The sequence below is a fragment of the Marmota marmota genome, unplaced genomic scaffold, assembly GCF_001458135.2.
Source record: "Marmota marmota marmota unplaced genomic scaffold, marMar, whole genome shotgun sequence".
Taxonomy (NCBI): Eukaryota; Metazoa; Chordata; class Mammalia; order Rodentia; family Sciuridae; genus Marmota; species Marmota marmota.
The window spans coordinates 11,528,710-11,541,428 of record NW_026000016.1 but is presented as its reverse complement, the minus strand read 5'-3'; the positions used below and the strand labels follow the sequence as shown (position 1 = coordinate 11,541,428).

At 33.8% G+C, this 12,719-nt stretch overlaps 1 protein-coding gene across 7 annotated transcripts in view; it reads left to right on the top strand.

Annotated features, from left to right (window-relative positions):
- Positions 1 to 8,248, top strand: part of Wac (WW domain containing adaptor with coiled-coil) — a 70,070-nt gene extending 61,822 nt beyond the window's left edge. For 5 of the 7 annotated variants that reach the window (XM_015483496.2, XM_048809155.1, XM_048809154.1 and 2 more), the window contains 4 exons: positions 206 to 324; positions 1,923 to 2,109; positions 2,949 to 3,076; positions 5,090 to 8,248. In XM_015483496.2, the coding sequence (XP_015338982.1) occupies positions 206 to 324; positions 1,923 to 2,109; positions 2,949 to 3,076; positions 5,090 to 5,159 (504 nt within the window). In that variant the 3' untranslated portion in view covers positions 5,160 to 8,248. Of the gene's footprint in view, positions 1 to 205; positions 325 to 1,127; positions 1,374 to 1,922; positions 2,110 to 2,948; positions 3,077 to 5,089 lie in introns of those variants that run through there. The other 2 variants (XM_015483494.2, XR_007349712.1) reach the window with 2 other exon arrangements.
- The last annotated feature ends 4,471 nt before the right edge of the window (positions 8,249 to 12,719 follow it).

Here is a 12,719-nt window from a genome sequence, read left to right as displayed (position 1 = left end):
TTTGAGAACCCAATCAGTAATTTACAGTATTAAATATCACTAGTATTAATATTATGGAACAAAAATTAAGATAACCATTTTCTTAATCACTGGAGAATAGAAATAATAGGAAAATTGCATTGATAGTAGAAATTTTGTGCTTCTCTACTTTCTGTGCTATATGCTTATGTGCTGGAAACTGTCTCACCAGATTTTAACATTTCAGGTTAGTACTCCAGTAGTTAAGCAAGGACCAGTGTCACAATCAGCCACACAGCAGCCTGTACCTGCTGACAAGCAGCCAGGTCATGAACCTGTTTCTCCTCGAAGTCTTCAGCGCTCAAGGTAAATTGATCTTGTGTATTAGACTGCGTTTTTGTTTTCTTTAATATGAGGTGCTACTATATTAATATTTATATGTATAATAAAACAATTTTGGAAGAATCCATGGAGAACCTAGTATAATTTTATGGGTTATAAAATTTGTAAAGATAAAAAGGGTGTAGTGGCACATACCTGTCATTCCAGTAGCTTGGTGGGTCTGGGGCAGGAAGATCACAAGTTTTAGGCTAACCTGGCCAATTAATTAGACCCTATCTCAAAATGAAATTAAAAGGGCTGGGAAAGTAAAGTAGCTCAGTGATAGAGCAACCTTGGGTTCAATCCCCATTACTACAAAATATGTAATAAATAAATAAACAAAATGCAAAGACAAATCTTTTTGAAGTGAAACTTGGTTATTTTGAAGAAAATGGCTCTTTAAAATTGTACTTAAGTATATGAACTAAAAATATGGAATAATTGTACCAAAAGGGCAGATGCTTTTACAATATTTTATTGATTGCATCACCTCATGATTCAAGTGTTTTGGTGAAGCCAAAAATACAAAACTTGGACCACTATTTTCCACTGGAATATATCAGAGTTTACTAATAGCTTCAATTCTGACCTTATACACATTGCATTTCATATAATTATGTAGCACTGTATTGTGTTTTCACTTTCCTTGGATCATAGCAATACAACCTTAAATGAAACTTGTTGAATGAATGGTTTTCATTTAATTGATTTTTTTTCCTATTTTTATTTCATGCTACAAGGTGGCAAAATAATTCAACTGTTGTTTTTATTGTTGTTTTCTAAACAAGCATTTCAGAACTTATACATCCAAATGAGAGTTGTTCCCTTCAAAATAATCACCTTTGGATGCTGTCTACTTACTCCAGCAATGTTGCCATTGCTCAGAACATTTTTGGGAAATTCTTCTTTTAAATTGTCTTTAGAGGCTGCAGTGTTATTTTAAATATCCTCAGTGATGAAAACTCTTCATCCTTTGGGAGATTTAGTTTTTGGAAATAACTGAAATTCATTCAGAGCCAAGTCTGGTGAAGCAGGTAGGAAATCAACTTGGGTGATTAAATTTTTGGTTCTCACACCATATCCCCAAACCCTGGCCCAAATCATTCAGCTTTAAAAGAAGATAACTAATTTTAGAGTAATTTTTTTTTGTGTTATTTTGCCACTATGTTTATTTCAGTGCTGTCTGATAAAATGCCCTTATTTTGCTTCAAATTATTTTATCCTCTGATTCAACTTTGTTCTGATGTTGAACAAAGACCCTTCCCTCTAAAGAGGGATATATGAGACACAATATTCAGATGTGCCTTTTATGTACACCTATAAAATATGACCATTTCTTATTTATATTAGTGTTTGTGGTATACAAAGTCAACAGGTTCTGCTGTTGAATTTGAAAAATACAATTACTTTCAATTTGATTTTGACAGTAGTTTTCTTTCCCTGAAGTGTATTGAGGAATATATGATATACTTGGGTTGCCAAAGTATATTTAGGAATTTGGATATCTTTAAATTAATAGACTATATTAACAGGAAGTTTCTATGATACCACTTTTAATTATACATTCTACATTTTTCTTCCAGTAGCCAGAGAAGTCCATCACCTGGTCCAAATCATACTTCTAGTAGTAATGCATCAAATGCAGCAGTTGTACCACAGAATTCATCTGCCCGACCTGCGTGTTCATTAACACCTACACTAGCAGCACACTTCAATGAAAATCTCATAAAACATGTTCAAGGATGGCCTGCAGATCATGCAGAGAAGCAGGTATGTTACATGATTCACAGTAAATATTTTATTACACTGGCAAAAAACACATTCTGATTGTAGGAAATCCAATCTGGACCACTGAGTTTGAGATATATTTATAATAACTTATTTTAAATTATATCATCTATAATTTTTAAAATATTTGATCTGTATGAGCTCTTTGGTTTCACAAAATACTTTAACACAGGTACTCAGTGTTCAATGCTATGCTAATAAGTGCCTTGTATTTGTTTTCTTCATTGCTTTTATTAGGATTTGCTAGCGTGTAGATAAGTGTTTTCCCATTTTGGCCATTGAAGCCCCTATGTTTGTGGCCAAATAAAGTTATTCCAAGATCAATGATGTGGCTCAATTTTATGTCCTTTTTCCACTCAGTGACTTGACTCTGATTGTTTAAGAATCTGTTAGAATTATGAATTTCATGAGTGACTCACTAGACTAACAGAAGTTAACGAAACATTTTTGCTTAAAGGTTTAAAACCTTAGGACATTCCAGTCACTGCCATTTTCCTCTCCCTTAACTAACAATAGTGAGGTTCTTCTGCAGGATGACAGTCTCTGGTTGACTTGGTGTCCTTTATGAACCTCAAATTATGAGCTCTTCCAACTTATTACAATCCAGAGGTTGGAAATGCTATTCTGGTAAGAAACCTGAAGGGGAATTCAAAGTAACTTCCATTAGAGATGGTTTCTTTAATTGCCGGCATTTTTGTGCATTGAAAGGAAATGGATTAGTCTGTGATCTTGGTCTAAAGTTCTTGGAAATCAGCATGTTTTATTTTGTGTATGTTAATATTATTTACAGTATATTTAATGGAATCTATATTTCTTTAAAGGCATCAAGATTGCGTGAAGAAGCTCATAACATGGGGAGCGTTCACATGTCAGAAATTTGTACTGAATTAAAAAATTTAAGATCTTTAGTCCGAGTATGTGAAATTCAAGCAACTTTGCGAGAGCAAAGGTAAGATTTTCACTGGAATAAATATTTATTTTTCTTAGAACTATGTACAGCAATAATCCCCTTTTCTCTGGGAGTATATATTTGGCCTGCAAGTAACTGAAACCACAGAACGAGAAATAGTAGATAAAGGAGCACTACTATAAACTTTTTATAATTTAATAATATTCCTGATAAATAGCATCTTGGTTTCTCTTAACCCATGATAAATTAGGTTTTTTTTCCTTTTACATTTAAAAAGTGAAATGTCAACAGTAGCTATCGTGGTGTCTCTTCCTGATTTGAGGTTAGCACTTTTTTTTAATATTTATTTTTTAATTATAGGTGGACATAATATCTTTATTTTATTTTTATGTGATACTGAGGATTGAACCCAGTGTCTCTCGAATGGTAGGCGAGCACTCTACCTCTGAGTCACAACCCCAGCCTGAGGCTAACACTTTTTTTGCTGAGGATATTTGTTTCATTTGAAATTTTTTTATTACTATTTACGTTATCCTTGCATCACCTATATATCCCTTGGAAATTTCAGAAGGAATTTTGTCTAGCAAATTTAATAGTATCTAATAGTATCTACTATCTTAATTGTTTTTCTACATTAATTCTTATCCTCCATTACTCTGGTATTTCACTTAAGTAAAGTAAGTCACATTAAATAATATGTTTGTTTTTAAATGCATTGTCACAAAATCGAGGACAAATTTTTAGTTGCTTTACGTTCTGTCTATATAAGTCACTAGCTCAGAGGGAAGAGTTAATCTTGTTGTAAAACCATAAATATTTTAAAAATACCAAATTAAAGCTGAGTGTGGTGGTGCACGCCTATAATCCTCGCAGCTTGGGAGGCTGAGGCAGGAGGATCGTGAGTTCAAAGCCAGCCTCAGCAATGATGAGACGTTAAATGACTCAGTGAGACCCTATCTCTAAATAAAATCCAAAATAGAACTGGGGATGTGGCTCAGTAGTCGAGTGCCCCTGAATTCAATTCCTGGTACCCTCCCCACAATTCCTACCCCCTCCCCCTACAAAAATCAAGATTTATAGTAAACTTGGAAGATTTGCATTTTTATCCGTTTCAGTTACTAAAATATCTGGAGGTACTTTTCTGAATATTAACTGGGGTTCTTTCACTCTAATAATTTGCTCTGGAAGTAGTTCTAATGTAAAAAACCTCATTTTGGCTTGCTAGATAGACTGTCTGACTTGTAGAAAATTATACATTTATACATGGCTAGATATGCCAATGTATGAATGCTTAGTTCACCAGTAGTACAGGCAATAAATAACAGAGTTCGTGGGAGAAAGATTTCATGAAATCTGTGGGAATCTAATTAAGTGGGGGGTTTGTGAAATTTGTTTTATCTTTTATTTTAAATATACAACATATGAGTAGGAGTTTGATTTGGTCCTGAGGTGGGGTTTGCTGTGGTGTACCCACTCTACCACTGAACTATGCCTGCAGCCCCATTTTTCTTTTTTTTCCAATATACATGTTTAATTGGGCATAGTGTGACATTTTAATTCACATGTACAGTATATAATGATCAGATTAGGGTAATTAACCACAAACTTTTCTTTGTGTAGGAAAAGTTCAAAATCCTCCTAGCTATTTTAAAATACATAATTCATAATTATTTTGAATATTCATAATTATTTTGGCTCTATATGTGTCTACATCAAATATTGCTCCTCAGATTAGCCCCTCAAACCTAGAGGTTTATTTCACATTCAGTATGTACTGCCATTCTTAATATATAGAATAATAAAATTTAAATCAGTCTTTATTTTCAGAATTATTGAGAAATTGTTAGAAAATTTTAAAAAACATTCTAACTTTGGCATCCTGATACTCTTATGCACAACATACATCAAATGGTTAATTTGTTTTAACCATACAAACTATACAAATTTGAATTGTATAATGTTGATTATAATTTTATAAGTTGCTTCCATAGTTTGGTTTGTCTTCAACACTACATGTACACACAGATTCTAATATTTGTTTTTATTTTTCAGGATACTATTTTTGAGACAACAAATTAAGGAACTCGAAAAGCTAAAAAATCAGAATTCCTTCATGGTGTGAAGATGTGAATATAATTGCACATGGTTTTGAGTACAGGAACTGTAAATCTGTTGCCCAGTCTTAACATTTTTGAGCTGCATTTAAGTAGACTTTGGACCGTTAAGCTGGGCAAAGGAAATGACAAGGGGACGGGGTCTGTGAGAGTCAATTCAGGGGAAAGATACAAGATTGATTTGTAAAACCCTTGAAATGTAGATTTCTTGTAGATGTATTCTTCACGTTGTAAATATGTTTTGTAGAGTGAAGCCATGGGAAGCCATGTGTAACAGAGCTTAGACATCCAAAACTAATCAATGCTAAGGTGGCTAAATACCTAGCCTTTTACATGTAAACCTGTCTGCAAAATTAGCTTTTTTAAAAAAAAAAAAAATTGGGGGGGTTAATTTATCATTCAGAAATCTTGCATTTTCAAAAATTCAGTGCAAGCGCCAGGCGATCTGTGTCTAAGGATACGATTTTGAACCATATGGGCAGTGTACAAAATATCATGAAACAACTGTTTCCACACTTGCACCTGATCAAGAGCAGTGCTTCTCCATTTGTTTTGCAGAGAAATGTTTTTCATTTCCCATGTGTTCCATTTCCCTCTGAAATCCTTGATCTGATTTTATCCATTTTTTTAAGGCTCCTTTTTCTCCTTTCTTAAGGCACTGTTGCTATGGCACTTTTCTATAACCTTTTCATTCCTGTGTACAGTAGCTTAAAATTGCAGTGATTGAGCATAACACACTTGTTTGTATAAATTATTGAAATCCGTTTTGCACCCTGTAAGAATGGACTTAAAAGTACTGCTGGGCATGTGTGCTGAAAGTACATTGATTGCTCAAATATAAGGAAATGGCCCAATGAACATGGTTGTGGGAGGGGAAAGAGGAAACAAAGCTAGTCAGATGTGAATTGTAACTGTTGTAATAAACATGTTGAAACAAACAAAAAATTGTTATTTTTCTTTTCCTTCGGTCAATGCATATTAGAATTTGAACTACCTGGGGATTCTTTATCAGAACTATTCTTGTTGACTATTTATACTTAATTGATATAATTCCTTAAGGGAAGTTTTGTTTAAAACATTAACAAATTGTGTATAAGATATTTAATGAAATATGAAATTCAACAAGAAATGATTAAGTCACTTCCCCAGTGGTTGTCTTTTGTTAAACCCTGGTTTACCTGTCTTGCTATTATGACATTTCATTTTGAAGGATGTTTGTGTTGTAGCTAACTGTTCAAGTCTGGTGCTGACTGCTGTTCTTAGCCATCACAAAACGCTAAATTTGTGTAATTGGAGCTTCCTGCTGTTACCTGGAAATGGTGGGAAAGCTCAGCTTTGTATATTGTTTCCTAAAGTATATTAAAATAAAAAAAGAAACTATTGCTACTATAAAATTACCTTGGCTTTTTTTTCTTTGCTAAAAATATTAGTCACATGGCCTTAGCATGACACTGCCAGATTGTATCAAATGACAAAGAGTTTCTGTATGCAGAAAAATCTTTTTTGACTTCAATTTTTTAAATTTTTTTTATGTGGTGCTGAGGATCGAACCCAGTGCCTCACGCTTGCAAGGCAAGCTCTCTACCACTGGCTACAACCCCAGCCCGACTTCAAAATTTTAACATCTTAGAGGGTTTTGTTGAGACAGATATGTGCTTCCAGAACTGCCAGCACCAAGGGCTTATTTTTGATCTTTTACATCAACATCAATGTTATTATTTTCTGAGATAAAATTTCAAAATTGCTCTTGTGCTTTAATCATATTTAAACTATAGAAATGAACATTCAAAATTTTCAGTAAATATAAAAAGTAAAATGTAAGCAATAGTATTGTTTTCTGAAATACACAAAAATGTTCCAGTGTTACTGAGAGGAATTAAAATCTTATACTGGAAGCTGACTCTTTTTTCTTGTAACTTAATACTTTTAAATGTAAGAAAAGATAAATGTCATGAATCATATTGTCATGAAATGTGAGATTGTTACCATTTGCTGAACTTCATTAGTGCATGTAAATGAAACCCTGAAGAGCTATGTTAAGCTAGAACTCTTACTGTATCTTTTCTGGGGGAAAAAAAAAAATGAGCAATGTGTAATGTTATAGGAAAATGTTTTCTGATCAGATGGCAACTTGTGGTTTAGGTGAAATTGAGTTTTGTTTGCAAATAGTTTGTCACTGTGTCCCTTTGTTTTAAAAGTTGCTTACATTCTTAAATAGTCACACATTCAGGACAAAATGCCTAATTTGAAACTTCTTAGTGGTAAACTTTTAAACAAAATTTTTCTTGTGGAAATATTTTTATAATATTTGATCCACTTAAGATTCTGTAGTAAATTATTTTAAATATTGCACTTTAATACAGACATGATGTCCAGCTCCTAACCTACTTGAGGTAACTAGGGAATATCCACTAGAATAGGCACAATACTCTGGAATATTTATCTAGTTGGCCTGTTATGAATTTGAACATGTACTTTCGTTCAGATAATGTGAAAATAGGGATACTGAATAGCTCTAGGTAACCTTAGAGGTTTCCCCCCATTCTAAAAGACAAGTAGTTTATATTCAAATCTTAAGAACTGCAATTGTATGATGGTGGGCCTGTTAATCTTTACCTTGAAGAACCAGCTTTCACCTGTTTCCCTTCTCTTTAACCTAACTTTTCTTTAAAACTTGGACTGTGATTTCAAATTTTAAGCACACTGAACTCTATTTGCCACCATTTTTTCAAGACTTCTTTTAATAGCTAGAGTGGCTTTTTCTTAAAAAATATACTTAGATTTTTTTTCCCCCATGCTTGTAAAAATCTTAGAAGGGAATCGAAATCTTGAAAAGAGTCACTCCATTTCAAAACTTTAATGTTCTGTTTGAACACAACTTAGCTTTAAAGGGACTACTTCAAAGGGGAGAGTGAAGGGCAGCCCGTAATTTCAGTGCATATTAGACTCTTGTAGTTCAGGACTTGAAGCTACTGTATTTAGATGTTGGGTTTGAATATACAGATTTCTTTTCGATACCTGTAAATATGCCTATATTCTTGTATTTGTACGGGAGTGTACAAAATGACACTAAAAAGTAATAAATATGTTTTGATTATATTGTGCAGTTATTTCAGAACTGTGTTTGGGAAGTTGATGGAAAATTTGCATTTGTGTAAGAATTTAAACTACTAGATTACACTAAAATGTAATAGTTTTATTTCAGTAGTCTGTAACTTGTTAATTGAACTATTTTAATGAAAATTCTGAGGGCTGGGAAGTAGCACTTGCCTAGTGTGTGAGGCCCATTTTTGCTGTATTCCCCTTTTACCTGATCCCTGAACTTTGGGAGTGTTCTAAGGCAGTCTGCCTTGGTGATCTCATTCAGGTTTGCCTGTAAAAATCCCATTCATGTCAGTTACACCTGGATTAACCCTCATCTTCATTCCCAGCAATGGTCATTTTTGATACTCTGCAACAGGCAGGTTCTCTTAAACACTCATGATTGTTGTTAAAACCTGGTTCTCTAGTGTTCCTGTTTCCAGTAGTTGATAACCATCATTCCCTCATTTGTTCAAGACCCAAGTCAATTTTTTCCAACACCCCACATTTAATCCATTTGCAGGTTGCCTTCAAAAATATTCAGATCTAATAGTTTCTCACTACAATATTGACCACTGGGATCCAATTCAAGTCATCTTTCAGAAAACCACTGCCACAATCTAATCTTGCTCCCAGGCTGTCCACCCCACCACCTATCCCTGCACATACACAGCCAATTCTCCATGGCAGCTGACAAAGTAAAATGTAAACCTCCTTGTCATTCTATTAATAATCCTCAATGACTTTAGGTTCAGGACAAGACTCGTAGCACCTACCATGGCTTTCATGTTCAAGCCTCTGAATACTACCATGTTCCTGGCTCACCCACCATTTATTCCATTGCTCATTGCAGTCCCTCCAGAGATTGTACTTTTTTTGCCTTCAAAGTTCTGTTTAGAAATCTTTAATTTGCTACACTCTCATTGTCATATTAGAGGCTTATCTTCATTGTCTAAAAGCACTTTCTATCACTTCTTCACTCTGATTTTCTCTAAACAGCTCCTGCTATGTAATAAATATTCCATAAATAGTTTTGAATAACAAATATCAAAGGGCTTTGGACAGAACCTGAATTAATTTTTTTTTGTTTTGTTTTGCTTTGTGGCCTTGTAGGGTTAGGGTTAGGGTGCCGCAAATGGCTTTTTTAATAAAAATGATTACACTTCACTATCAGTTGACAAATCTAAACCTGTCTTGTTTCCATTATGAAATGTGATGAGATCAAGAGTAATCCACTGAACCAGTTAAACTGTTTTGAAATGGGTATGATTACCATTGAACAGTCTCATGAAACCCTTACATATATGCCATAAATGGCAACTGTCACACAGTTTTCAAAGATACAATATGAGAAATGAAATTGTAGAAGATAGCAGAAGAAACATTCTGTTTTAGAGCTGGAATACTACTACACAATCAAAATGAAGAGCACACAATCTTGTAATCAAAAGTGGTGGCCAGAGAGAAAGGAGGATAGGAAATGTGGGGTATAGTGTTTCCTTTAACTAGTTTAACACATCTAATCACCTCTGAGTTAGGGTCCAGTCAGGAAATGAAAGTTCCTATAGGTATTTCAAAAGGAATATGAGGGAGTGAAGCTCGTGATGGATAGAAACAAGACAGGCCTGACTGAAAGAAATGACAAAGAGAGCTGAGACTATGGACAAAGGGGCTTTGTGGAGGAAGCTGGATCTGAGGAAAAGGCAAGGAGCAGGAAGCCAGCAGAAGCCAAGATAGGGAGAATTCCAGGCATTGCCCTTCCTCTTAGTCTTCTGAGAGTGCCTACGTTGGCAGACTACCTAGAAACATTGGGACTTTCCTGCAATGCTGAGAAGGGAGAAGAATGAAAGCAAACAGACAAGTAATGAGCACACCTTGATTCCACTAGCAGAACAAGAGAAGTGAGAGAGTACATCAGTTTGAGCAACTCTTTAAAAAAAAAAAAAATTTTTTTTTTTGTAGTTGTAATGGACAGAATGCCTTTATTTTTTCTGTTCATTTTTATGTGGTGCTAAGGTTTGAACCCAATGCTGCACATAGGGTAGACAAGCGCTCTGCCACTGAGCCACAACCCCAGCCCAAGCAACAACTCTTGACAAAAGAAAATGAAGCAATGTCCTTAAAAAGTTCTAAGAAATGCCTAATGAAAGGGCCAGAGGCTATTATTGCACCTATGAGACCTTGAAGATTACAATAGCACTGTTGGTAATATTGAAGCAATTTAAATATCCAGACTAGGGATATGAAAGTGTAGTAAAATATGGCAATGTTGAAATAATATTAAAATGGAAGGCAGTGAAAAAGTGAGAGGAAATATGAATGCATTCATTTTTCTTTCCTAGATGGGAGGTACACTGACCAAGAAATAGAAAGATACTATGTTACTAGATAGACCAGGTTCTTGTTCCAGTGGATCTTATATTTAAGCGAAGGTAAAAGAAAAAAGTAACCATAACAAAATTAATTAAGGTTTCAATATGTAATACAATAAATACTGTAGTTAGTGCAGTGAAGAAAATAAAGTAATAATTTAGAGTTTAACAAAGAAATGGGGATGAGGGATGTTAGATCATGAATCTATTAGATCATGTATTTTAGATCAGTGTCCCTGATGACAACCTTTGGGCTGAAACCTGAGGAATGGGGACAAAGTAGCTATGTGAAGCTTAACATTTTTTCATGTTTAATGATGAAACACTAGAAGCTGTTTCATAAAATTTAAGAGCAAGAAAGCACAACTACTGTTCCCACTGTTATTTTCAATATACTGGGAAATACTAGCCAATGCAATCAGACAGGAAAATGAAGTGAACTTCTAAATAAGGAGAAGAAAGAAAATTATGATTCTTTTCAATAATGTCTCTTGGAAAATAATAAATATTAAGGGAATTTAATTAGAGGGCTAATTATAAGTTTAATTTACAAACAAGCAATAGCTTTTTCAAGTAAAAGTAGGGATTTATTATGGCAATAGAATTAGGAGACATGGATAGTATCTGAAAAAATCTATGAAAAACCGTTTTTCTGTAAGATATAGAAAACAAGGTCTGGACATACAGCTCAGTTGGTACAGTGTTTGCCTTACGTGCACAAGGCCCTGGGTTCAATCCCCAGCACCACCTGCCCCACCCAAAAAAAAGGGTTGGAAGTATAATTCAGTGATAAAGTACATAAAGTGCATAGCATGTTTGTGGTCCTGGGTTTAATCCCCAATACCCACCCACACACACACAAAAAAGAGATACAGAGAACATGCATTTAAAAAAAATAGTATTATTTGTACATTATAATTATATATAATACTGTTATTTATTGTTACATTTTCATACATGCATACAATATAACAATATAATTTGACTCCCCAGGACCTCTCTTTTCCTTTCCCTCCTTGCTCTCCTTGGCCCACTTCCCCTACTCTATTGGTCTTCCATTTATTTTTATGAGAACATGCATATCCTGTTTGGTTTTTTTTTTTTTTTTTTGCAGCTGTAGATGGACAACATGCCTTTATTTTATATGTTTATTTTTATGTGGTGCTGAGTATTGAACCCAGTACCTCATACTTGCTAGGCAAGTGCTCTGCAACTGAGTTACAGCCCCAGCCCCTGCAAATTCTTTTTCCCTGCAAATTCTTGATAGGAAAAAAATAAACTATCAAAATCCTTAATAAATTCAATCCTCAAAAAATATCATTAAGATAATTTGGGGGAAATTTTATAGAGTTATACCTATGTTCATCTAGAGAAATGTACAGATTATTAGGAACATTCTTTAAAAAACTTAATAAAATGTATCTTAAACATGAACCAAAACATTGTAATGTTTTGTGTATATATACATTAATACTACATAAAATGTACAAATTATATAAGTAGATAATGTAATAGAACATAATAAGCAGCACAGAAGTGACTGAAGATGGAAATGTGGATTTAGAAAGGAATAAAGGTAACATTTCAAATGGATGTAGAAGTAGTAAATATTCAAAATGGGAAAACTGAGCATCAATTTTGAAAGTTATAAATCTGGATCTCAGTCTTTCTTGTAATAAATTCTAAATGAATCAAACATTTAAATGTTGAAAATTTAAATGTAAAAATAGTAGAAGAATTCATGGGTGTATTAATTTATAATTTTGGATGGGAAAGATATTCCTAAGTCAGATACAAAACCTGGTTTCCAGAAATAGAGATATATTACTTTCTACTATATAGAAAATAAACATTTCTCTATAGAAAAACAAACTCGAAAAATTCCAAATTCAGCATGCCAAAAATAAATTAGGGGAAAATTGCAATGTGTGTGGAAAGTAGTAGATGCCTTCACAAATAGAACCTACAAATCTGAAAAAGGAATAAGAACAACCTAATAGAAAATTGCAGCAGGATATAAATAGTCCCTAGAAGAAGATATATAAATAGCTTATTAAAACTAAGATTTAATATGAAAGACTGCACAAGTGTCTGGCACACAGTGAGCACTCAAAA